At 39.2% G+C, this 25289-nt stretch overlaps 1 protein-coding gene across 2 annotated transcripts in view; it reads left to right on the top strand.

The window, feature by feature from the left end:
• Window positions 1–25289, top strand: part of cdh4 (cadherin 4, type 1, R-cadherin (retinal)) — a 316908-nt gene that overhangs the window by 187108 nt on the left and 104511 nt on the right. For both annotated transcript variants that reach the window (XM_087801671.1, XM_087801670.1), the window contains exons 3-4: window positions 250–476; window positions 14918–15100. In XM_087801671.1, the coding sequence (XP_087657797.1) occupies window positions 250–476; window positions 14918–15100 (410 nt within the window). The remainder of the gene's footprint in view (window positions 1–249; window positions 477–14917; window positions 15101–25289) is intronic.

The raw sequence follows: 25289 nt of genomic DNA, 5'->3' as shown, positions 1-25289 counted from the left end.
AATGTCGGACCTGCTCTGGATGGTTTCCCCGGAGACGCTGGCAGGAAATGCAGTTTGACTTTTCTATCGCTCTGGTTTGGATCAGAACAATCTGGAGGAAAGAGTGGGTTCCCCGGTGAGTCTCTCCACAGAAGCAGATAAGAGCAGTGTTTCAGCGGCAGGTTTGAAAGGATCACTGGCAGGTTCTTCTCTGGTGTTGCTGGACGGATGGTCTCGGTTCTGACTCATGGAGCATCTCTGTCTCCACAGTGAGGTTCGACGACTGCCAGCACGGCCGCGAGGTGGGTCTGGTCAGCAGTCACCCCAACTTCGGCGTCCGGCCGGACGGGACGGTGTACGCCGAGCAGGAGGTGGCCAACCTCTCCGAGCCGGTCCAGTTCATGCTGACCGCCCTCGGGCTCCACGACCCTCGGATCTGGGAGACCACGGTGAAGGTGGCGCCGGCCGGACACGCCCACCCGCTGCCCTTGACCAAGGTGAGCGACAGAGTGACGAGTGTCATCGCAGAACGCTGAATATAAATTGGAACATTTGGGAAATATGAAAGAACTCTTCTTATCTGTCCTCCTCCAACCACGTCACAGCTTTAGTTTTCCAATCTTCATTTGCTGATTCCATTTTACGCTCTATTAAAGCGACAACCTCTAAATCCTCTTTCTCTTTGACCTTTTCTGGAGCGAGCGGCTTCATCAGGCGTCAGTGCGAGCCCTTGGTTATTTGGAAGAGAACATTGAAAATCAAGCAGATACAGATCTGGAGGAGAAGATACTCGCGCAACAAATAAATAACTCGGTAAAATAATGATTTCATAAGAATTGAATAAGAAATAATTGGAATTTAATTCAGATTATTGGGCAGAAATAAGATGTTTTTTAAGAGGAAAAGGAAAGTCAGCAGTAGAAAAAAGTCCTGGTCTGGACAACCTTGAAAATCAATGTTAATAATTAAAATAATTATTAACATGATTTCCTGCCTACATCGTCAGGAACTTTCAAGTCAAAATACAGTTAAAATAAAACACATTCAAAATAAACAGAAAACCTTTTAAAATCGTGGAAACAATGGTTGTATTTAATATAAAATTAGACGTTGAACCTTAAAAAAGTATCTCAAGACACGTGAGGTTCAAACAAAACTATATAAGAGAAAAAAGAAAGACATTCCCCTCGAATCAACAGACGAGGGAAAAGGCAGAAACCTTGAGTAAAACCAGACTCAGCGTTTAATTTTAGATGAGTTTTTAAATCAATTTATTTTAGGCAACAACAGGATGAAATCAAATCCTTAAAACAAAGACCATTTGAATTAACATGTAAACTCATATTTAAGAATTAAAGCAGCATTTAATTTGTGTCAAATATATATATTTACAATAGTTTTTATATTTACAATAGTTTTTTTAGGTCCACTTTTACATCACAAGCTGTTCGTAAACTCAAGCGTCGAGTTGTATTCAAGAAGTTCTTCTTTAACTGAACAGACGTCTTTTGTGTCGAGCACTTTGCAGTCGGAGGTTTCCGGTCATCAGGGGTCGACGCTTGAAAGAGGTTCAGGTTAGAAAAGTGGTCGAAGCCGTTCATGCTGTCGGAGAGAAAACATGTCGGAGAGAAAACATGTCTGAGAAACGACGTCTTGAACACGATTCAGCGTTTTATTCATTCAAAGATGAATCATTAAACTTGAATGTGTCACAATGAGATGAATTATTATGATTTTCTGTGTTTTAATTGATAACAAAACAAGATCATTGTTGTTCCTCAACACATGTTTGACTCAGAAGCAGTTTGTTGGTCAGACTGTCGTGTGTCAGAGTAACGTAATGAAAAGTACATTTAAAATAATATCAGAGAGTTCTACTACATGACCAGGGCTCTCGCGATACACAGATCCTATGATACAATACATGATATTTCATCAAGTACTTCCATAATCATCGAAACAATTTGAAAAGACACTGAACTTGAGTGACTTCTTGTGATTGTTTAAATCGTTTTTGGTTGAATTAATAGAACTGAAATCCAAAATATAGGCAAACATCAGCCTTTAAAGCTGATGGAGTCCACTGTATCCTCTTGTCCTCAGTCAGGTGTCAGTTTGATGTCGGATCACTCAAAAAAGATGTTCGTGTTCGCGGCATGTGACGTCATCACGTAGGAAGTGCCCGGACTGACATGACAAGGCTGGTACTTACACCCGATCTCGCAGGATTTAACTGTTGATGGACAGTAAGACCGCTGCCGTCTGGTGGCCGGAAGTTGAACTACACTAAACACCAAAATAAACGGCGTGAATATTTTGAATGTTAATTGTTAATAATAATTTTGATGATTTTATTTCACCCAAAATGTATTGAAACATAAAACCTAGAATTAATAAAATAAAAAATATATATATTTGAAATGAAATAAATCGCAACAGTGCAGTTGAATATCGATACTATTAAGATTAATCATTAGTTAATAATATCGATAATTATTCAATTCAATTCAACTTTATTTAACATGTCGGACTAGACATATGGATGAGAGGATGATACATATATATACTGTATATATTTATATATATATATATATATATATATATATATATATATATATATATATTCATAACTTAGTCATGACTGTTCAAATTCAAAACAATGTTTATAGCAAACATGTCGTCTTGATGTCTCTGTTGAACATGACAGTCGTTCACGAGGATCAAACTCCTTCGAGATTCGATGATAATGAAACGTGTTTCAACGATTAGTCTTGATTTAAAGCAGGTAACCGACGAAGTGTTCATTTCAGAGACACACGTTTATTTCCCAGCATCCTTTTGGAAGCAGCTCATTTGTCGAGTCAGCGCTGATGCAACAGACGATCACTCCGGGAAATGTAATTATGGAGGGAAGTGTCTTCTGGACCAGTTTCTGCAGGAAATGTTTAACAACACGAAGCAAAGAAGAATTTCCTGAATCAAACTTTGACTGTCATCAGAGTCTAGACTTCAGTGCATCGATTTGTTAATTGATTTTGAGTGTCTTCCTTTCTCAACTTCAAACGTAGCTTTTCTCTCACAAACACAAACCAGTAAAATCCTTGCATGATAAAGACGCTGCACTCTCTGCCTCCACGCTCACCTGCTCCACGCCGCGTTGATGTTCTCTTCCCTCTTGTGCGAACATGTACAGCTTTAATGATGCAATTCCAGGCGTGTAGATGTCAAGTAGAAACATGGAGTCATTTCCTTCCTGCAGCACTAATAGCGACGCTGTAGCAACACAGGTCCGCCAGCATCGCCTCCCGGTGTCGTGACACGAAGCCATTACCATGTTTCCTCGCCGCTCGCCTTAATGTTGACTCGTGTTTCTGAGCTCGACAAACAAGTCTTGCAGCTGAAGGTAGTGTGAAGGGAATTAAAGAAACGCTGCCCGGTCCTCGACCCGGAAACAATAATTGTCATTGATCGAGCAAATGTTTGAGAGGATTTACTGTAACCGCTGAAGGAAGTCGTTTCATTGAGTTGCTTCCTAAACTAAGGAAGACTATTAATAGTAAGATAATAACTTATTTCATTATCCTTTATCTGCAGTGATCAAGGACAACCAAAAGTTGTATTTTGTTAGTTTAATGCTTGTGTTATATCAGGGTCAAAGTGACCCGAAGTCCAAAATGATATCTATTTGTGGGCCTCACGTCACCGTGACCCTGATATAACACCAGGTTAAATATTTGTGGACAAAATTGAAAATAAAAAGATGCAAATATTGATGTTAAAAAGTCCACTATAGTCCATCACCTTGATGCCAAGTTAATGTTTTTATATTTAATATCAGATGTAATGTATTATTCTGAAATACTGTCAAATTAGACAAATTTATGATCAATATAAAAATTCATATTTATTCACAATTTAAAACTTTAAAATGAATATTGTGGAACAATTGTACAGTAAAAATTGTTTGGGACATATTTATACACACATTCAAATCGTTAAATTAATATTGTGTTTTCAAAATATTCTTCTTAATTTTCCGGATTGAGGTACATTTTAATGTCTTGATGTTTTTAAGGTCAACTAGTGATCAACTCTGGTATCATGTAGTGAATGTTCTTCAAGACGCAGTAACTTCTCATCATGACCATGTTTTACACTTTATTACTTTATAAAGTTACTCTGAAATCTGGACGAACGAGAGGTTACGAGAGTCCATTATGACGTAATAATGGCTTCACTCCTCCTCCAGCTGTAATCACGCTTTGTTTATACAACAATTCCCTTGGAGGTGGAGACCATTGATGACGCGGGGTGACAAACCTCCATGCTTGACCAATCACAGCAGAGTGGGTGTGGTTATGGTCAACAAGATTTAATATCCGGAAAAACAGTGATTTCAGTGGGCGGAGCTTAAGATCATTTTCTAATGTCAATATTTCAATGAAAAGAGAGTTTTGTACAAACACACACTGATGATACAATAGAGTCACACATCACAACAACACACACACACACTGATGATACAATAGAGTCACACATCACAACAACACACACACTGATGATACAATAGAGTCACACATCACAACAACAAACACACACCGATGATACAATAGAGTCACACATCACAGCAACACACACACTGATGATACAATAGAGTCACACATCACAACAACACACACACACCGATGATACAATAGAGTCACACATCACAACAACACACACACTGATGATACAATAGAGTCACACATCACAACAACACACACACTGATGATACAATAGAGTCACACATCACAACAACACACACACACTGATGATACAATAGGGTCACACATCACAGCAACACACACACTGATGATACAATAGAGTCACACATCACAACAACACACACACTGATGATACAATAGAGTCACACATCACAACAACACACACACTGATGATACAATAGAGTCACACATCACAACAACACACACACTGATGATACAATAGAGTCACACATCACAACAACACACACACTGATGATACAATAGAGTCACACATCACAACAACACACACACAAACACACACTTTAGGTCAAGTCAAATGAATGATCAGATTAACAGTCGAATGCAAATTTTAAAATGATTGAAAACAAAGTGTATGATTCAAATTCAAATCCTCAAACTTCCCACCCTCGTGTCGGGCCTTGAATGCAGCGTCACTCTGGTGACATCAACACATGATTTAGTATCAGATCCACGATGTCTATTCGTGTCTGTGTCAGCAGAGCTGTCGGATAATTGCTCTGCAGCAGCTTCTTCTGTGACACCGACCTGACACCTCAGGAGCCTCGCTTCCTTCAAAACTTTATTCTTTCTCATTCAAAACTTTATTCCTCTCATTTAAAACTTTATTCTTTCTCATTCAAAACTTTATTCTTTCTCATTCAAAACTTTATTCCTCTCATTTAAAACTTTATTCTTTCTCATTCAAAACTTTATTCCTCTCATTTAAAACTTTATTCTTTCTCATTCAAAACTTTATTCCTCTCATTTAAAACTTTATTCTTTCTCATTCAAAACTTTATTCCTCTCATTTAAAACTTTATTCTTTCTCATTCAAAACTTTATTCCTCTCATTTAAAACTTTATTCTTTCTCATTCAAAACTTTATTCCTCTCATTTAAAACTTTATTCTTTCTCATTCAAAACTTTATTTCATTCATTTAAAACGTTATTCTTTCTCATTCAAAACTGTATTTCACTCATTTAAAACTTTATTTCTCTCATTTAGAACTTTATTCTTTCTCATTCAAACTTTATTTTGTCTCATTCAAAACTTTATTTCTCTCATTTAGAACTTTATTCTTTCTCATTCAAAACTTTATTCTTTCTCATTCAAAACTTTATTCTTTCTCATTTAAAACTTTATTTCACTCATTTAAAACTTTATTCTTTCTCATTCAAACTTTATTTTGTCTCATTCAAAACTTTATTTCTCTCATTTAGAACTTTATTCTTTCTCATTCAAAACTTTATTCTTTCTCATTCAAAACTTTATTCTTTCTCATTTAAAACTTTATTTCACTCATTTAAAACTTTATTCTTTCTCATTCAAACTTTATTTTGTCTCATTCAAAACTTTATTTCTCTCATTTAGAACTTTATTCTTTCTCATTCAAAACTTTATTCTTTCTCATTCAAAACTTTATTCTTTCTCATTCAAAACTTTATTTCATTCATTTAAAACTTTATTCTTTCTCATTCAAAACTTTATTTCTCTCATTTAGAACTTTATTCTTTCTCATTCAAAACTTTATTCTTTCTCATTCAAAACTTTATTCCCCTCATTTAAAACTTTATTCTTTCTCATTCAAAACTTTATTCTTTCTCATTCAAAACTTTATTCCTCTCATTTAAAACTTTATTCTTTCTCATTCAAAACTTTATTCCCCTCATTTAAAACTTTATTCTTTCTCATTCAAAACTTTATTCTTTCTCATTCAAAACTTTATTCCTCTCATTTAAAACTTTATTCTTTCTCATTCAAAACTTTATTCCTCTCATTTAAAACATTATTCTTTCTCATTCAAAACTTTATTTCTCTCATTTAGAACTTTATTCTTTCTCATTCAAAACTTTATTCTTTCTCATTCAAAGCTTTATTCCTCTCATTTAAAACTTTATTCTTTCTCATTCAAAACTTTATTTCATTCATTTAAAACGTTATTCTTTCTCATTTAGAACTTTATTTCTCTCATTTAGAACTTTATTCTTTCTCATTCAAAACTTTATTTCATTCATTTAAAACGTTATTCTTTCTCATTCAAAACTTTATTTCTCTCATTTAGAACTTTATTCTTTCTCATTCAAAACTTTATTCTTTCTCATTCAAAACTTTATTCTTTCTCATTCAAAACTTTATTCTTTCTCATTCAAAACTTTATTTCATTCATTTAAAACTTTATTCTTTCTCATTCAAAACTTTATTTCTCTCATTTAGAACTTTATTTATTTCATTTAAAACTTTATTTTGTCTCATTCAAAACTTTATTTCTCTCATTTAAAACTTTATTTTGTTTCATTAAAAACTTTATTTCTCTCATTCAAAACTTTATTTTGTTTCATTAAAAACTTTATTTCTCTCATTCAAAACTTTATTTTGTTTCATTAAAAACTTTATTTCTCTCATTTAAAACTTTACAAACTGAAAAGTTGTATTTTCAGGTGTAATTTCTTCCAGATTCAAAACTTAAGACGACGACGTCATTGGATATAAACAGTGTTTTTTGTTTTCTGGTCATTTCTTGAGGCTCAACGAGGTTCTGTCCATCATGAGTGTGTGTGTGTGTGTGTGTGTGTGTGTGTGTGTGTGTGTGTGTGTGTGTGTGTGTGTGTGTGTGTGTGTGTGTGTGTGTGTGTGTGAGTGTGTGTGTGTGTGTGTGTGTGACCCTCACACTCGGCTAACACTGATGTTCAAGCGCAACCAAACCGGTGCTGATTTCATGGCGCGTTGCTTCTCCTTCCACACCGGATTAGAAGCCATTAGAGACGCTCTGCTTCTTTTAATGGCAACAGTTTTCCGGAGCAAGTTCTTCTCAACAGTTGACAAACAGAAGTTCTTTCTTTTTATTTTAAGGTAGAAACTCAAGGATTCGTTGGATGTTCGGCGCGTCTCTGTTTGTTTGTTTGAAAGTATATTATTCTATAGGAAAAGATCATTTTGGCTGTATTTCCTGAATACATGGTTCCAGTGTTTACGCTGTCGAGGAAAGAATTCCACAGTGAATCCATTATATGATGAATCAATAATAAAATAATAAAATAAAAGATGTATTGATCGTCAGCTCCATAGAAAGAAGCATCATTCAGCGTTTTATGGTTTCATTTCTATAAGTTTACAGAAAGTAAAAGTGTGTCACCTTGTTGACACGGGAATTTGTTTCAACTCAATGTAGTTGTGTTTGATTTTTAAAGGTGAATTTACTTTTTAAAATGATTGTATTACTTGTAAAATATTTCTAAGGTAAGGTAAAAAAAAACTCTTTTGATCCCTCAGGAGCAAACATGCAGGAGAAAGTATTAGAAAGTCGAACGAATAGACACGATTGTGTTGTTTTTTTTCATAAGATCCTTAAAAGGTTAAACAAATAAAGGAACACATGTAGTCAGTAGTTGTGCTTCATATTTGGCTCGTGGACGTCCAGATGTCTCAGCAGCACAGACACCACAACAATGTGCTGGTGGGTCTGGCAGCACAGAACTGCCAGCTGGACCGGGTCGTCTCTGGGCTTCCTCGAGTACAACAGTAACACACACACTAGTCACACACTCTTGTTTCAATCACGTCCATTTTGTCTCTCAGATGATTCGTTGTAATGTGTTGTGTAACTGTGTGTCTGTAGCTGTGTGTCTTTACTTTTATGTCTGTAGCTGTGTGTCTGTAGTTTGTGTCTTTACCTGCATGTATTTAGCTGATTGTTTTCACCTGCATGTCTGTAGCTGTACGTCTGTAGCTGTGAGTCTGTAGCTGTGTGTCTCTAGCTTTGTGTCTGTAGTTGCAGTTATGTAGATGCATGTCTTAAGCTGTGTGTTTTTACCTGTATGTCTGTAGCTGCGGTTAGTTAGCCTTGTGTCTCTAGCTGTGTGTCCTTACCTGTATGTATTTAGCTGTGTGTCAGTAGATTTGTGTCTCTAGCTGTGTGTCTGTAGCTGTGTGTTGTACTTGTATGTATTTAGCTGTGTGTCCATAGCTGTGTGTCCATAGCTGTGTGTCTGTAGCTATGTGTTTTTACCTGTATGTATTTACCTGTGTGTCTATAGCTATGTGTCTGTAAACTTGTGTTTTAACCTGTGTATATTTGCCTGTGTGTCTGTAGCTGTGTGTCTGTAACCTTGTGTTTTTACCTGTGTGTCTGTAAACTTGTGTCTTTAACTGTATGTATTTACCTGTGTGTCTATAGCTGTGTGTCTGTAACCTTGTGTTTTTACCTGTGTGTCTGTAGCTGTGTGTCTGTAGCTGTGTGTCTGTAGCTGTGTGTCTGTAGCTGTGTGTCATCAGTCCTGTTGTTGTCTCCTTGTGTTCTGCGGGTGATTTTCTCTTTCACGTCCGCTTGACTCTCTCATCACTTTTTACTTATTTGTTTGTCTTTGGACTTAATTTAAATCACATTATCATCAGCAAACATTCAGTCGAGCAGATAAACACACTCATGCTAATGCTAGCTCCCTCACCTGCTGCCACTCACGACCTGTTCGTGTTCTGCATGACCAGAGCTGAAGAGTTACCCCACATAACCATGGCCTCACTCTCAGGCCGGTCCTCCTGTCTGTGCCTGGGTGGTGGTCCGGCCCTCCTGAGCCTCTCGCTCCTCTGAACCTGAAAAACATCCGCTGTGTTTGGTCATGTGTGTCTGAAATTGTGTTTCTCGCTCTAACAAAGGAGTGTATCTTGGAATTGGCTCGGAAAAACATGGGTCCTGTGTGTGAGTGTGTGTGTGTGTGAGTGTGTGTGTGTGCTTGAGTACACACATGTGCTTGTTTGTATTCCTGAAATTGTGTTCAAAGTGGAATGAGAAGGATTTCCACTGTGATTCAGGTGACAGCAGAACACTGGCCGTGTGTCTTCTGTGCGTGTGTGTGTGTGTGTGTGTGTGTGTGTGTGTGTGTGTGTGTGTGTGTGCATGTGTGTGTGTAGCGGCAACAATAGGATTAAGTGGATTACAGCTATACAACCATCTTACACCGAAGAAAATACTATAAAAACACACTTTCGTTCACCCTTCTCCACGTTAACACCTTGCGAGACAAAGCTTTAGGATAAAGTCCTCGAGACGTTTATGAAATCAGGGTCAAAGTAGGACAATAGACGCCGATGTTTGGGAAGAACAACTTTGAAAGCACCAGACTGAAGTGTCTTGTCTTGGTAAAGGTGTAACACTTTGGCCTAACAAGTTAACCTCGACCAAAGGTCACCAACCTTTTGGCAATTGCGACCAGAAGAGCGATCATTATTTTGCCAGAGACTTCTGAACTAATAAGCTGCTTCTTTTTTCCCACGCTTTGAACCCTGCGACCTGTATAATATATATAGAAAGATTGTTCCTGGCTAACGGCCACAGGGGGCGCTATCTAGCAGTAGACACTAGTTTTGATTCACATTTAATGCATCAATTAAGAAAGTCCTTTGTTAATAGATTGAATTCTGGCGCCACCACTAGTTACTTGTAACCACGGAAACCTGCGGCTTATATTCAAGTGTGGCGTATATACGTACAAAATGTATTATCTTTAGCTTTAACTTTAGCTTATGCGAAGTTGCGAAAATCTACGGTAAATATCTATTATTTGAGATGTTGTATAATGTTTGTCTAATACACTAATCACATGTTTGCATCTTCAATAGTTATCAATAGAAAATCCAGGATAATAAGAGAGTTATTGTATGAGAAAATGTTTGTTATTGCAGCATCGCTACATATATATACAGGTAAATACATGCAGCTACAGACACACAACTTCATACATACAGGTAAATACATGCAGCTACAAAGACACAACTTCATACATACAGGTAAATACATGCAGCTACAGACACACAACTTCATACATACAGGTAAATACATGCAGCTACAGACACACAACTTCATACATACAGGTAAATACATGCAGCTACAGACACACAACTTCATACATACAGGTAAATACATGCAGCTACAGACACACAACTTCATACATACAGGTAAATACATGCAGCTACAGACACACAACTTCATACATACAGGTAAATACATGCAGCTACAGACACACAACTACATACATACAGGTAAATACATGCAGCTACAGACACACAACTTCATACATACAGGTAAATACATGCAGCTACAGACACACAACTTCATACATACAGGTAAATACATGCAGCTACAGACACACAACTACATACATACAGGTAAATACATGCAGCTACAGACACACAACTACATACATACAGGTAAATACATGCAGCTACAGACACACAACTACATACATACAGGTAAATACATGCAGCTACAGACACACAACTACATACATACAGGTAAATACATGTAGCTACAGACACACAACTACATACATACAGGTAAATACATGCAGCTACAGACACACAACTACATACATACAGGTAAATACATGTAGCTACAGACACACAACTACATACATACAGGTAAATACATGCAGCTACAGACACACAACTACATACATACAGGTAAATACATGCAGCTACAGACACACAGGTAGAGATACACAGGTTAATACATATAGCTACAGACACACAACTACAGACACACATTAGACTTAGACTTAGACTTAGACTTAGACTTAGACTGCACTTTATTGATCCCTTTGAGACGACACTCTCAGGGAAATTTCTGAAATTACAATAATCATCAGGGAAACAAGGATCTCCAGACTATGCAACAAGAACCTCTCAGAGCGACCAGAACAGAACAGGAAACATATTTATATTTATATTTATATATTGTGTCCTGATGCTGCTGCTGTTTCAACACATAAGTGCTGAACCATTTGCAACATTATCTTAACAGGAAGCATGAGAGGAGGTATTGATCACATCCTTCCTAAAATCTGGCCGCGAGGAAATGATGTTCATTCTTGATGACGACGATGAAAAGACGCGACAGAGAGAATAACTGGATCTTTGTAGCTTTTAAATGACGCGAGAAAAGAGAGTTTTCTGTTCTTGTCCTGAGCTTCCTGTAGGAAGAAGTCGTCAGTCGATCTCACGAAGGTTGTTTCAATGGCTGTGGACGAGTACAACCAGCTGATGGAAGGAGAAAGTATTTGATGGGTTTAGAGTAAAACTTCGATAATCAATGATTCAATATTCGCTTCAGTCGTTCACTGAGACACGAATGTGTGAGATTCTGCTCGATTCACGGTGTTCTTGTCACACTTTTGACTTTTACTCTCGCACATCAATGTCTTTGTCCGAGCGAATCATTGCTGAGGAACCAGTTCGGTCTAATGATAGACTTCTGTCCGGCTGGAGTGTCGCGCTGTGTTCTGAGGCTGGAGGAGCAGCTCGGAGGTCGAGGATAATCATCCAACCTTTTTCAAGACCCGACTCACTGTCGGCCTGATTCACCGGGTCGGTCAGTGGAGGAAGTGAGCAGCGAGTCAAAGAAGAGAAACCATGTTAAGAGGGAGATGGAGAAGCTTTAAGTGGAGGAGACCGAGATCGAGGGACCCCTGAGGAGAAATGTCACCAGTCAAGAGTCACCACTGAGTGTGAAGAACATCATTTCATAAAATAGTTAAAGGTTTACTGCATATTTATTTAGACAAACAAACTAAATGTTGGTAGAAGAGCCTCAAACAAGTCTTCAGGTTTGCTTTAGTGAGAGTCTGATGAAAAGGAAAAAAAATTGGATCAACTTAAATTCAAAATAATGTAAGAAATATGTAATTAATACATTTGCAAATATCCAAAGATAGAGATGGAGTAGAGAGAGAAGAGTAGAAGGTTAAGTCTGGCACATTATGGGTTTTGACAATTGCAGAAATGAAGGTGAAGTTGAGGAAATAATTCTTATTCAATTGATTTAATACTGTGACGGTTGAGTCGACAGATGAGGACATAGATGTTTATCTACAGAAAACTATTCAATAAAAAGATGTTCCTCCATCAGTGGAAAAGAAAGGGAAATGTTTGCTCGTCTTTTCAATGAAATCCACACATTTTAACTTGTTACCTGTTCTCTCTCACCTGAGCTGACGACAGCTGCTCTAACACTTCAATACATTCAATGTAATAAATTGAAGAGCAAATGATCATCTAATGACAAATTAATAATATAACTAAACAAATAAACACAAGGTTACAATATAATATACAAACAATGGAGAACCAAACACCAAATAAAAGCTCACACCTAAAACCTATGTCACCTGCGTGATTCAGTCCCTCGGGTTCTTTTCCCGAACCAGGAAGTGACGTGTGATCAGTGGTGAGTAACTGAATCATGTTTCTAACAATAAACGCACAAACAAATGGTTGAATTTTATCAGAAAGCAACAACTGGACCAAAACTTGATGGATCGATGAGGCGTCATGAAGCGTTTCAACACTGTATTGATACTGTGTCACTGAATACTGACACCTGCTGGACATTAGAAATCCCTACAGGCTCAACTGAAACTGATGCTGTGGCTCAAATCGCACACTAGCGTACTAAAAGTTAGTATTTTTAGTGCGTTAGTGCGTCTCAATTCTTAGTATGCGAAATTTAGTGCGCCATGCACACTAAATTGGCGTACTAACACGCCCACTAACCACCCTTAACAGCCGCCATCTTAATGACGTTTTTAACGGAAGTTACGTCATATATAAATGCATATATATTAATATACTTACAGGTGTATTTTCAGCAGTTAGTACGTACACTATCCTGATGATACTAACTTCTAGTATACTAAGAGAAGTATGTTTGAGACATACTATCTGTGGAGGATTAGTTACTAGTTAGTACGTACACTATCCTGATGCATACTAACTTCTAGTATACTAAGAGTAGTATGTGATTTGAGACATACTATCTGTGGAGGATTAGTTACTAGTTAGTACGTACACTATCCTGATGATACTAACTTCTAGTATACTAAGAGTAGTATGTGATTTGAGACATACTATCTGTGGAGGATTAGTTACTAGTTAGTACATACACTATCCTGATGCATACTAACTTCTAGCATACTAAGAGTAGTATGCGATTTGAGACACAGCATGATTTTATTACCTGGTCGACGAAATCCTCACAGTTATCAGCTTTATTTTGAACAATTGATAAACATGTTTTAAACACACTTTTATACACTTTTTATACAATTTTCTCAGACATTTTCTCACAGTTCTCTCTATACTGAAACCGTAGAAGAGAAGGGTCAGATCGTTCCAAAGCTTAGGAGCAACAGTCTGGAAGGATTTCTCTCCTCTGGTCCTGAAGTTCAGGAACCATCAGTAGATTCTGATCCACAGACCTCAGAGCCCGAGCTGGGGTGTAAGTCTGGATCAGATCACTGATGGAAGGTCTGACCATGAATAGATCTGAAAGTAAGAACCAGAATTTTAAAATGATCCTGAAAGAAACTGGCAGCCAGTGAAGAGTTTGAAGGAGAAATGTGAGTTCTTCTACTAGAGCGGCTCAGAATTCTGGCTGCAGAGTTTTGTATGAACTGCAGGCGAGAAGATCCTTCTGGTTTAGACACACAAATAGCTGTTACAATAGTTCAGACGGTCATATCTTCATCAAAACTGTACTTATTTTCATGGGGGTCTTCTGCCCTCCTTGTGCCTCTTTTCGTACAAACCTGATCAGTCTGCATTTGTACCTAGTTTGTCGAAGGTTGTCCGAGTCTATGAAACATGAGGATACGATGAAGAAACCAAAGTAGGAGAAAACAATTGAAAGCACCCTTTGTAGTTTAAGTTAATGGTTTTCACGTGAAGATCATCTTTTCCTCTCGTCTGTCCGTCGTGAACATGATCACCTGAGGCTCTGTGCAGTGATGTCCATGTGTTAGGTGGTAGAAAAGCGAGGGAATCGACTACATTACAGGAAAAAAAAAGGTCACAGACTGAAACCTGTGCAGAAACAGAGGCGTCAGTCGGTGGAGAAACAGAAACAAAGTGTGGAGAAGGTTCTGAGCGGACGGGAGGATCGGTGAGTGGAGAGAAAGAAAGATAATGTCCTGGCAGAGTCCTCATGAAATGTGATCTCGCTGCTTTCAGAAAACATTTGCTTCTCTGTCACTCTCACACAATCGCTTCATTGTCGGCATGACAGCCGATGTTTTCATTCTACCTTCACCGAGAGAGACTTTCACACTTTGTTTATTTTCCTTCTCGCCTGCGGAGAAAAATCCCCCAAAAATAAAATAAAGATTTTCTCCCTTTTTTTTTCCAGCTCGGCATCGAAGAAATATTCTCAAGGGTTTGGGACTCGCAACCTCGAGTGATCAAGTTCCCTCGCAAACATCTGAGGAGCTCGTCCGTCAACGGGCTGAGGCGGCAGAAGAGAGACTGGGTCATCCCGCCCATCAACGTCCCCGAGAACTCCAGAGGACCCTTCCCTCACATGCTCGTCCGGGTGAGTGACGCCCCGGACCGGGTTTAGTAAGACCTCTTGTTCGAGGGAACGTCGGCAGATTCTGGAGGAAATATCTTTGTCATGTTTTGTCCGATATCTTGTGAAACATCCATCGAATCACCTTCAAGAGCCTCTGAGATGTATTTTATAAAAGAGGTCATGAAGAGAAAAAGATGAAGCCTTCGATAATATCAGGGTCTCAAACTCAACTTCTCTCTTTTACATTTTATACACAGTGTTTTCCATGTGGTTTCACCGTGAATTTTCTCTTTTTTTAACAATGAACTTTCTCATTTGAACGATAAAATCAAAGCTTTATGAAAGATATTTCATCTGACGTTCGTACAAAGATGAAGTTCCTTCTTGAACCACAACAATAATCCCACAAACCACAATAGCTCGTGTCCCTGAATCACAACATAGACTTCAAACTGTAACAGCGGCGGAGAGAAAATATTCTTTGATATAATATTATATATTTTGAAAGGTTTTTTCAATACATGTACATACACGTGTAGATTTTTATATTCTAATTACAATAATTTAAAAAGACATCTTCTAAATGTATTATTTTTTATTCATAGAATTTTTATTTCAATATTAAAAAATAACTTTGTTTTTTAAAGGTTATCAATTAAATATTTTGAATTTGGAACATTTGTCTTTAAGGTAATGAATTTGGAATATAAAACTATATAAAATAAATCAGTTTAATGAACTAAAATCAGAAAAACAATAGTTAAAAATAGTATTTTGATATAAAAATTATTCAATTCAATTTTTGATACAAAATAAAACAACTAATTCAATCTTTCAATATATAAATGAATAACTGTGATTATTCAAAAAGATGAAACTGATAAACCGACATCAGAGATTCCTGAAGCGTATCTTCAGTTAGAGACTCGTTACCAACATATACGTTTAAAAACAACATCTAACCGTCGAGCCTTCAGTAGCTGCTCCCTGATGTCGAGCTGTAGTCCATGAACTTGTCTTTGACTGGCGTGTTGTTGCCGAAGCATCTGGAGACGAACGAGACGCTGAAAAGCCTGATGTCAGGAAGACTCTGGTGCGACTGTGGCGTGAATCCTGCGTCGCAGTCATGAGGTCGAGGAGAGAAAACCTGTTCGTGGAGACAAACAGTGAATCCTGCGTCGACGCTTTGAATCCTTGTTCGGTTCGATTTTCAGACCTGATTGTCATAGTATGGCGTATGATTGGTGTCTATTTGTCGAGTGTGCCGTTAGAAATGTTGAGCACCTGAGAATAGGTTTTGCACGCAAGTGATCATTTTTTTTTTTTACTCCAGCAAAAAGTTTGAACAAACGAAAATCTCTTTTACGTTCAATAAATCTCACTTTGCTGACGTTTGCGACTGCTGTGCGAATGATCGACTTCATCTTTTCTTTTTACCATCAACTTCTACACAGAGCTTCATTCGTGCCAATGAGCCGACCAATCACAGAGACCGCAGAAAGCTTGTTTCTGATTGGCTGTTTGGTGTCATACGGCAACAACGTGCCGCGTAAAGTGTTGCATTCAAGTGTTTATGAACATTGAAGTTTACAATAGTTTGTTTGCTTCTGCATGTTCTTCATGAAACCGAACAGCCAATCAGAAACAAGCTTTCTCCGGTCTCTGTGATTGGTCGGCTCATTGGCACGAATGAAGCTCTGTGTAGAAGTTGAAAAAGTTGTAAAAAGAAAAATCTGCACACTTGAGATTAATGGAAAGCATTAGAGATTTTTGTTTGTTCAAACCACTTTATTTTTTGTCACTTACGTGCGCGTAAAACATTTTCTCAGGTGTTCAAAGTTTCTAACTGCACACTCAACAAATACACAAAAATAAAACGCCAGATAAAGGAAAATTACTTGAAAAAATGGTGAGAAAATTTTGAAAAAACATTAATAATGTGACGAGGAAGAGAAGTATTTTGTCTTCTAACGCGTGTGTTGTGCAAGCGAGGCTGCCGCTGCCATCGCTTCGCCCTCGAACATATTTCTACACACATTAAATCATCAGGAAGTGTGTGTTGAAGAGTTTGAAGGCGTCGTCTCGCAGTGATCCGTGGAAATGTATATTTCTGACGATATTTCCACTTTAAGATGCATAAAGCTTCTAAATCTCTGGCGAAGTCCTCGGAGCTGCTCGACTCTCTCCGTCTGTTATCAGTCGCCGGGACAGACTCCAGGCTTTTCTCAAAGAGTTTTTCAACACACACACTCGCACACACATGCACACACACATGCGCACACACACCAGACACGGTAAGTCTCTTATGGCCATTTGTCGAGGGAGGCTTAGACTCCTGGATTACGCAAATCGTCTTCCACCAGTGTGTCGGGACGAGAGCGCCGGACACAACAACAGTCGCAGAAGTCAGTGGGACGTGGAAACCTGGAGAATCAGACCCTCGTGTGACCCTCATACGATCAGACCCTCGTGTGACCCTCATACGATCAGACCCTCGTGTGACCCATACAATCAGACCCTCGTGTGACCCTCATACGATCAGACCCTCGTGTGACCCTCATACAATCAGACCCTCGTGTGACCCTCATACGATCAGACCCTCGTGTGACCCCCTGACTTATGCTAGCTTGCTGAGGTAAACCCTCAGTTGTGACTGGCAGGAGAAGAGCAAGATTTATTTATCTCTAATTCTTGAAGTTTAAATAATGTGAAAACTCTCTGGAAAAATATAGACCATGCCTTTGGATGTTGTGGATGAAGATAAAAGAGCGTCACAGTCGTATGAACAAACATTTTTGCCTGTAACTCTAAACAGAAACAGATTCATCTGGAAATTGGGCGCACGGTAGACAGTGGTTAGCACCTCACAGCAAGAAGGTTGCTGGTTCACTTCCAGACGAAGCCAACTTGTGACCTTTCTGTGTGTAGTTAGTATGTTCTCCCCGTGTTGCGTGGGTTTACTCCGGACACTCCGGTTTCCTCCCACAGTCCAAAAACATACAGAGGTTGATTGAGAATTTGGGGAAATTGTCCATAGGTATGAGTGTGTGTGTGTAAATGATTCTGTGTGTGTGAATGATTGTGTGTCTTTGTGTGTCCTGAGACAGACTGGAATCATGTCCAGGGTGTCCCCTGCCTCTCGCCCAATGAAACTGGGATAGACTCTAGTCTCCCCGCGACCCCCATAAGGAATAAAGTGTAGAAAATGAATGAATAAATAATCTCAACTCTGAGTCGACATGAGTTTAAGCAGAAAATGAGTCCAAAGTTCGGTTGAACTATCGCTTTAAAGCCGACGTTCTTCAGCATCAGGTCAACTTTTGCTTCGTTCAGCATCTTTAACGGCCTGTTTTAACCCTCGATGTGCATCTTAAAGGGTTTTCCGATGGTTTGGGAGGGAGGAGAAGAAAGAAAACACTTTTAATCCTACATGGTTTTCAATGACTGATCCCTCATTTCCATTCTTCCATCATCATCATCTTCATCATCGCCATGATCACGATCCTCTCCTCATACGGCAATTAACAGTTTCCTTATCTGACGTCGGCCTCCTCCCTCGCCGTCCCTCCCTCGCTCCCACTGTCTTCCATTTTATTCACTCGTTGTTATTCAGAGATGAAAAGCCGCAAGTGCTGCAGCTTTGATGGCATTGATTCACCGCTGTGCTCCGGCGGAATCTGCTTCCGAGTGTCTGAGTCGGAATGATTAGACGTGACAGATCAAGAGGCGAAAGAGAAGTTGGAAAAACAGCAGCAGTTAAAGCAGCACCAGGAATGTTTTTCACCCCAAAACAACAGGGTGATGCTATTTTTAAAGTCGCATCGATTCCTGTGACGTTTCGTTGTCAATCGTGCAGAATAGAGAAACGTTCTGACGAGTGATTAATGTAAAAGAAAAGAAAAAGGTTTCACCCTTTTTGTCCTCAAGAAAGATGAAAAAATTAACGATGAAAGGAAGACATTTGATGGTGACTTGTCTTAAAGACTTATTAAGTTAAAATAAAAAAAATCGATCATTTGATAGGCAGCATGTGTATTTATACCTTTAAACATATGAGCATAATCATGTTTGATGTTTGAACCATAAATAATGTAATACAAAAAATTATCAATAAAACTTTACAGTGAAGCTCCTGGTGCAAAATGCTAATAATGCTTATAATGCTATTTACCTTTTTTAGCCCAAAAGTTAAGTCACGTCCGTTGTTTTGTCAAAAACTTTACTTTGAATTATTCCATTGGAATTCACAGCAAATAAAAGTGAAGTAAACGTGAAGTTAAAAAATAGAGACGAGCCAAAGATCCGTCCTCACTGTAATATGTGTCACTGGGTCAAAGGAAGCTTCAGCACAAACCATCTGTTACGTGGATTCAAGTTTTGTGTCAAAGTGAAAATAAAACGCTCTTCAATAGTAGCTTCTGCAACACTGCTCGCGTCCATGTTTGAAACTGACTTGATAAGGAGGTAAATACCTGGATCTGCGTTCTCCTGTCTCTGAACACGATACATTGTGGCGTTCGTTTTGAAAAGTGATGACAGTAATGAAAAAACTGCAGTTCTTCAAGCGTCCACTAGAGGCTGGCAGCAGAGACCTGAGCTGTGTCTCAAATCGCATACTTGCGTACTTAAACTTAGTGTTTTAAGTGCGTCTCAATTGTTAGTATGCTAAATGTAGTGCTCTATGTACACTAGATTGTTACTAAAACAGCCACAGCAGTACAAGGGTAACACGTCTTCGCTGCCAGCAGGTGTCGCTAGTGTTCCTACAGCTGGTTGAAATCATCGTTAAATAGAAGTAGAAGAAGAAGCTGTCGCATCATTTCCTGTTAGTTTGTAGCAGCAGAGTTTGATTTGAGACATACTATCTGTGGAGGATTAGTTACTAGTTAGTACGTACACTATCCTGATGCATACTAACTTCTAGTATACTAAGAGAAGTATGTTTGAGACGTACTATCTGTGGAGGATTAGTTACTAGTTAGTACGTACACTATCCTGATGATACTAACTTCTAGTATACTAAGAGAAGTATGTTTGAGACATACTATCTGTGGAGGATTAGTTACTAGTTAGTACGTACACTATCCTGATGATACTAACTTCTAGTATACTAAGAGAAGTATGTTTGAGATATACTATCTGTGGAGGATTAGTTACTAGTTAGTACGTACACTATCCTGATGATACTAACTTCTAGTATACTAAGAGAAGTATGTTTGAGACATACTATCTGTGGAGGATTAGTTACTAGTTAGTACGTACACTATCCTGATGATACTAACCAGTGCACCAAGAGAAGTATTTGAGACACAGCACAGAAGTGATGTACAAACGTAGCAAAACCAAAAAAACTTCCACTGCATTTAACTACATATTTACAGCTTATTTGGAAAAAAATGCAAAAAAGGGGGTGTGGTCGACTTGATTGACATGTGAGTGTGTATTAGCATGCGTAGCCTCAAGTAAACGGACGTGGTTTTATCGTCCAATCACAATTCAGCCTGTCATAACTTCACCTCTTGACCAGACTCTGGCGATTACAGAAAAGCTGCATTTTACGAGATGGCGACGACTTCAGATCAAGTTCAAAATTGTGTTTCAGTAACATTGGTTAATCTGGAAATGTATCCTAAATATAATGTTGTACTTATGGTTTGAATTCCATCAAAATTGGATGTATTTTCAATCTTCTTGGGGTCTTCTGTCCCCCTTTAGCCCCCTTGACCTGAGGTGTCATCCCTAAAACCACCACTGAGAGGTCGTTAGTCTAATGTTGGAGCAGTTTTTCGTTAAAAAGGTCGAAGTCAAAGATACTTCGTCCATATTACAGATGATTGACTGTAGCAAGAACACTAACTTAGACGTACACACTACTATGTTAAAAGTGTTGTCCCGTCTTGTTAAATATGGATTGAAGAATGTTGACATTAACAATAGAGTACGGAGTACTCAGAGTACTACTTGATCACCGTCACATGACGTCGTAGAAGCTCTGGACCGTCAAATTTGAATTAATAGTTTTGTGGCTCAGTGCTCGATTGGATTAGTCTGACTAGTTCACATTATTATATACAGTTCTATTGAATTATAACATTTTTATATTGAATTGAAAAGGCTGCATATTCATATATTCAAAAATATTGCATTTAGAGCATTTATTTTTGATTCATGGGATTAACTATATCAAAATGTATGTGTAAAAAAAAAACATTCTTTTTGCAAATTTACGATTTTTTAAATTGATTTTATGTTACATAGTTCAAAAATAAAGACAAATTCAGTGTTTAAAAATGTAAATTATTATAATAATAGATTAGAATAATATATTATAATTACATTTCCATAAATAATGTTCACCGTTTCAACATTTTAAATGTAAAACTCAACCATTAATAATATAATTCCACGGATAAACATGTTTATTTTGCTGTGGTCAGTCGTCATTAGAGAAACATCTTTTCAAACAGTGGAAGAAGAAGTCGTAACAGAGCAACAATGATGAAGGAACTCCCGAGAAAAAGCCGTAAACCTTTAAGGTAAGATGCAGCAACATTAGTTTCACACCATTTGTGACATTTTCCTTCCAAGTGTCGCGACCAATGAGCCTCGACTGATGGAGCAGATCCAGGGTCTGCTCGTCGACGTCCGGAAAAACAAGCCATCGGCTTCTTTAAACACAACACATGATTGACAGCAAGTGTGTTCCTAACACCAGCCGCCTCTTGTAACCCTTTAAAATAACTCCTCATGATTTCTATAATAGGCTTACGTTCCCGTTATCACTCGTTCACATTCACGCGGCAGCGTGGCGAGGTGAAAAGGTGAGCCGGTGATTAGAGCGCATCTCGCCACGATTTGGCTCTCAGCTCATTATTTTAAATAGCCTATTACCACTGTGCTCTTGGATAACATTGTACGGCGGAGCGTGCTGCTGAATGTGCTTCGGTCAAATGACCGGAGGCTCCACGTTTAGAAGGATTTTATCAAACGCCAGCAGTGGCGAACAAACACAAACCGCCGCTTCACTTCGCCCACTTGGCCAACTTCACTTCTGGCTCTTTGACTTTGACGCCGGTCGTAGCAGATGGAGACGCGTTCATGTCTGTTCTCTAATCCGCCTCATTGTGAGCATATATACGTGATGTATGTGCGTGGGAGCGAGCGGCGCCGGCGTCTAGTAATGTCTGCGCAGAATGAAAACACAGCGCTTTATTTACAACACGGCGGTGAAGATTGTGTTTTATTTGGGCTCGTAATGAGCTTGTAATATGTTTTTTTAGATCAGCTTGTTACCGCTGCCTTTTATTGCATCCTCTGTGTGTCGTCTGTCGTTGTGTGAGAGTGTGCGTCTGTCGTTGTGTGAGAGTGTGCGTCGGTCGTTGTGTGAGAGTGTGCGTCTGTCGTTGTGTGAGAGTGCGTCTGTCGTTGTGTGAGAGTGTGCGTCTGTCGTTGTGTGAGAGTGTGCGTCTGTCGTTGTGTGAGAGTGTGCGTCGGTCGTTGTGTGAGAGTGTGCGTCTGTCGTTGTGTGAGAGTGTGCGTCTGTCGTTGTGTGAGAGTGTGCGTCGGTCGTTGTGTGAGAGTGTGCGTCTGTCGTTGTGTGAGAGTGTGCGTCTGTTGTTGTGTGAGAGTGTGCGTCTGTCGTTGTGTGAGAGTGTGCGTCTGTCGTTGTGTGAGAGTGTGCGTCTGTCGTTGTGTGAGAGTGTGCGTCTGTCGTTGTGTGAGAGTGTGCGTCGGTCGTTGTGTGAGAGTGTGCGTCTGTCGTTGTGTGAGAGTGTGCGTCGGTCGTTGTGTGAGAGTGTGCGTCTGTCGTTGTGTGAGAGTGTGCGTCTGTCGTTGAATGAGAGTGTGCGTCGGTCGTTGTGTGAGAGTGTGCGTCTGTCGTTGTGTGAGAGTGTGCGTCGGTCGTTGTGTGAGAGTGTGCGTCTGTCGTTGTGTGAGAGTGTGCGTCTGTCGTTGTCTGAGAGTGTGCGTCTGTCGTTGTGTGAGAGTGTGCGTCTGTCGTTGTGTGAGAGTGTGCGTCGGTCGTTGTGTGAGAGTGTGCGTCTGTCGTTGTGTGAGAGTGTGCGTCTGTCGTTGTGTGAGAGTGTGCGTCGGTCGTTGTCTGAGAGTGTGCGTCTGTCGTTGTGTGAGAGTGTGCGTCTGTCGTTGTGTGAGAGTGTGCGTCGGTCGTTGTGTGAGAGTGTGCGTCTGTCGTTGTGTGAGAGTGTGCGTCTGTCGTTGTGTGAGAGTGCGTCTGTCGTTGTGTGAGAGTGTGCGTCGGTCGTTGTGTGAGAGTGTGCGTCTGTCGTTGTGTGAGAGTGTGCGTCTATCGTTGTGTGAGAGTGTGCGTCTGTCGTTGTGTGAGAGTGTGCGTCTGTCGTTGTGTGAGAGTGTGCGTCTGTCGTTGTGTGAGAGTGTGCGTCTATCGTTGTGTGAGAGTGTGCGTCTGTCGTTGTGTGAGAGTGTGCGTCTGTCGTTGTGTGAGAGTGTGCGTCTGTCGTTGTGTGAGAGTGTGCGTCTGTCGTTGTGTGAGAGTGTGCGTCTGTCGTTGTGTGAGAGTGTGCGTCTGTCGTTGTGTGAGAGTGTGCGTCTGTCGTTGTGTGAGAGTGTGCGTCTGTCGTTGTGTGAGAGTGTGCGTCTGTCGTTGTGTGAGAGTGTGCGTCTGTCGTTGTGTGAGAGTGTGCGTCTGTCGTTGTGTGAGAGTGTGCGTCTGTCGTTGTGTGAGAGTGTGCGTCTGTCGTTGTGTGAGAGTGTGAGTGAAAGTTAAAGGTTTAAAGCTTCATTGCTCGACTGGATTAGTTTGACAAGTTTTCACTATTATATCATTATATTCAAATACATAGCATTTTATATTGAATTGAAAAGACTACACTTTGAAAAATATTGATTTTAGAGACTTTATCTTTGATTTATAGGAATTACAATATGAAACTGTATGTGTAAAAAAAACATGTACATTCATTTTGAAAACTTTCGTTTTTTTATCTTCAATTATTAAAAAATGAAGACAAAAACTGAAATTTATATTTTTGAGTAGTAATTATTTATTTAATAGAGTTAATAGAGTCAAGACTTTAATACGAAATAAATCCAAAATAATAATATATTCTAGTTGTATAATGTCATTTGAAAATATAAAAACTAGTAAATGCATTAATATTATAAGTATTTCAGTAGCAATACAAATTTAAAGTAAAAATAATGTCATTTAATTAACACACAAGGACAAAAAAGGGAAAGAAATTGAAAACATGTGTTGTTTTTTTTTGAAAACTCATTATTAAAAGCACAAAATGAATCTAGAAATAACGAAGCACAGTTACAGTGAACTTTAACGACTCTAATAAAATACTTTTCTCCCGTCTGAGCGACAGCAGGTTAAAACAGTTGATTTAAATACGACGTGTTCTTCCAAATATCCATCATTTTTAACGTCCACTTCCTCCGTAGCTCTGCTGTGCTGTCAAGCCCTTTGAGCCTCAAATGATGGATGATTTCCAGATGATGCGAGGAGTTATATTTGTAATCGCCGCGTACATTAGTCAACGTTTCCTCGCCGCACAATTAGAAAGTGACAGTTCCATTAGAGACGCTCAAGTCGCACAAAGGCGCCGCTCGCCGGTGATTGACGTCGATCTCGACTTCCCTCTTAGTGACTGTCAATCATCCCTCGTCCACTCTGACCCTTCGCCGGCCACCAGTCTGGAGCCTCGCTGGTGCCAGACCGGACCCTCGGTCGGACCTGGTTTCCCTCAGGCGTGCTCGGGGGGTTTCAACTGGCCTGAGGGAGGCTGAGGATTGGCTGGATTACTCTGGCAGGGAAGCAGAACAACACCCACTGTTATCCATGTGATAATGAACATTTGTATCGTTTTTTTTTATGATTTTAATCATGTAAGTCATTATTATTTGTAAAGCGGACCAGGGTCACAAAGCGCTTAAACAAAAAAAACAATACACAGTTAAAATACATACTTTAAAAGGTCAAGACATGTAAGACAAACACAGCAGCAACAAGATAATGAATAAAAAGCTTAAATAAAATTGTCTTGAGATGTTTCTTGAAGGAGTCAGTAGATCATCAAAACAGAGATGGTTCCAAAGCTTCTGGAAGGATTTCTCTCCTCTGGTCCTGAAGTTCAGGAACCATCAGTAGATTCTGATCCACAGACCTCAGAGCCCGAGCTGGGGTGTAAGGCTGGATCAGATCTTGAAGGTCTGACCATGAATA

This window comes from Callionymus lyra, chromosome 10, assembly GCF_982586985.1.
Source record: "Callionymus lyra chromosome 10, fCalLyr1.hap1.1, whole genome shotgun sequence".
Taxonomy (NCBI): domain Eukaryota; kingdom Metazoa; phylum Chordata; class Actinopteri; order Syngnathiformes; family Callionymidae; genus Callionymus; species Callionymus lyra.
This window is presented reverse-complemented; position numbering and strand designations above follow the sequence as displayed.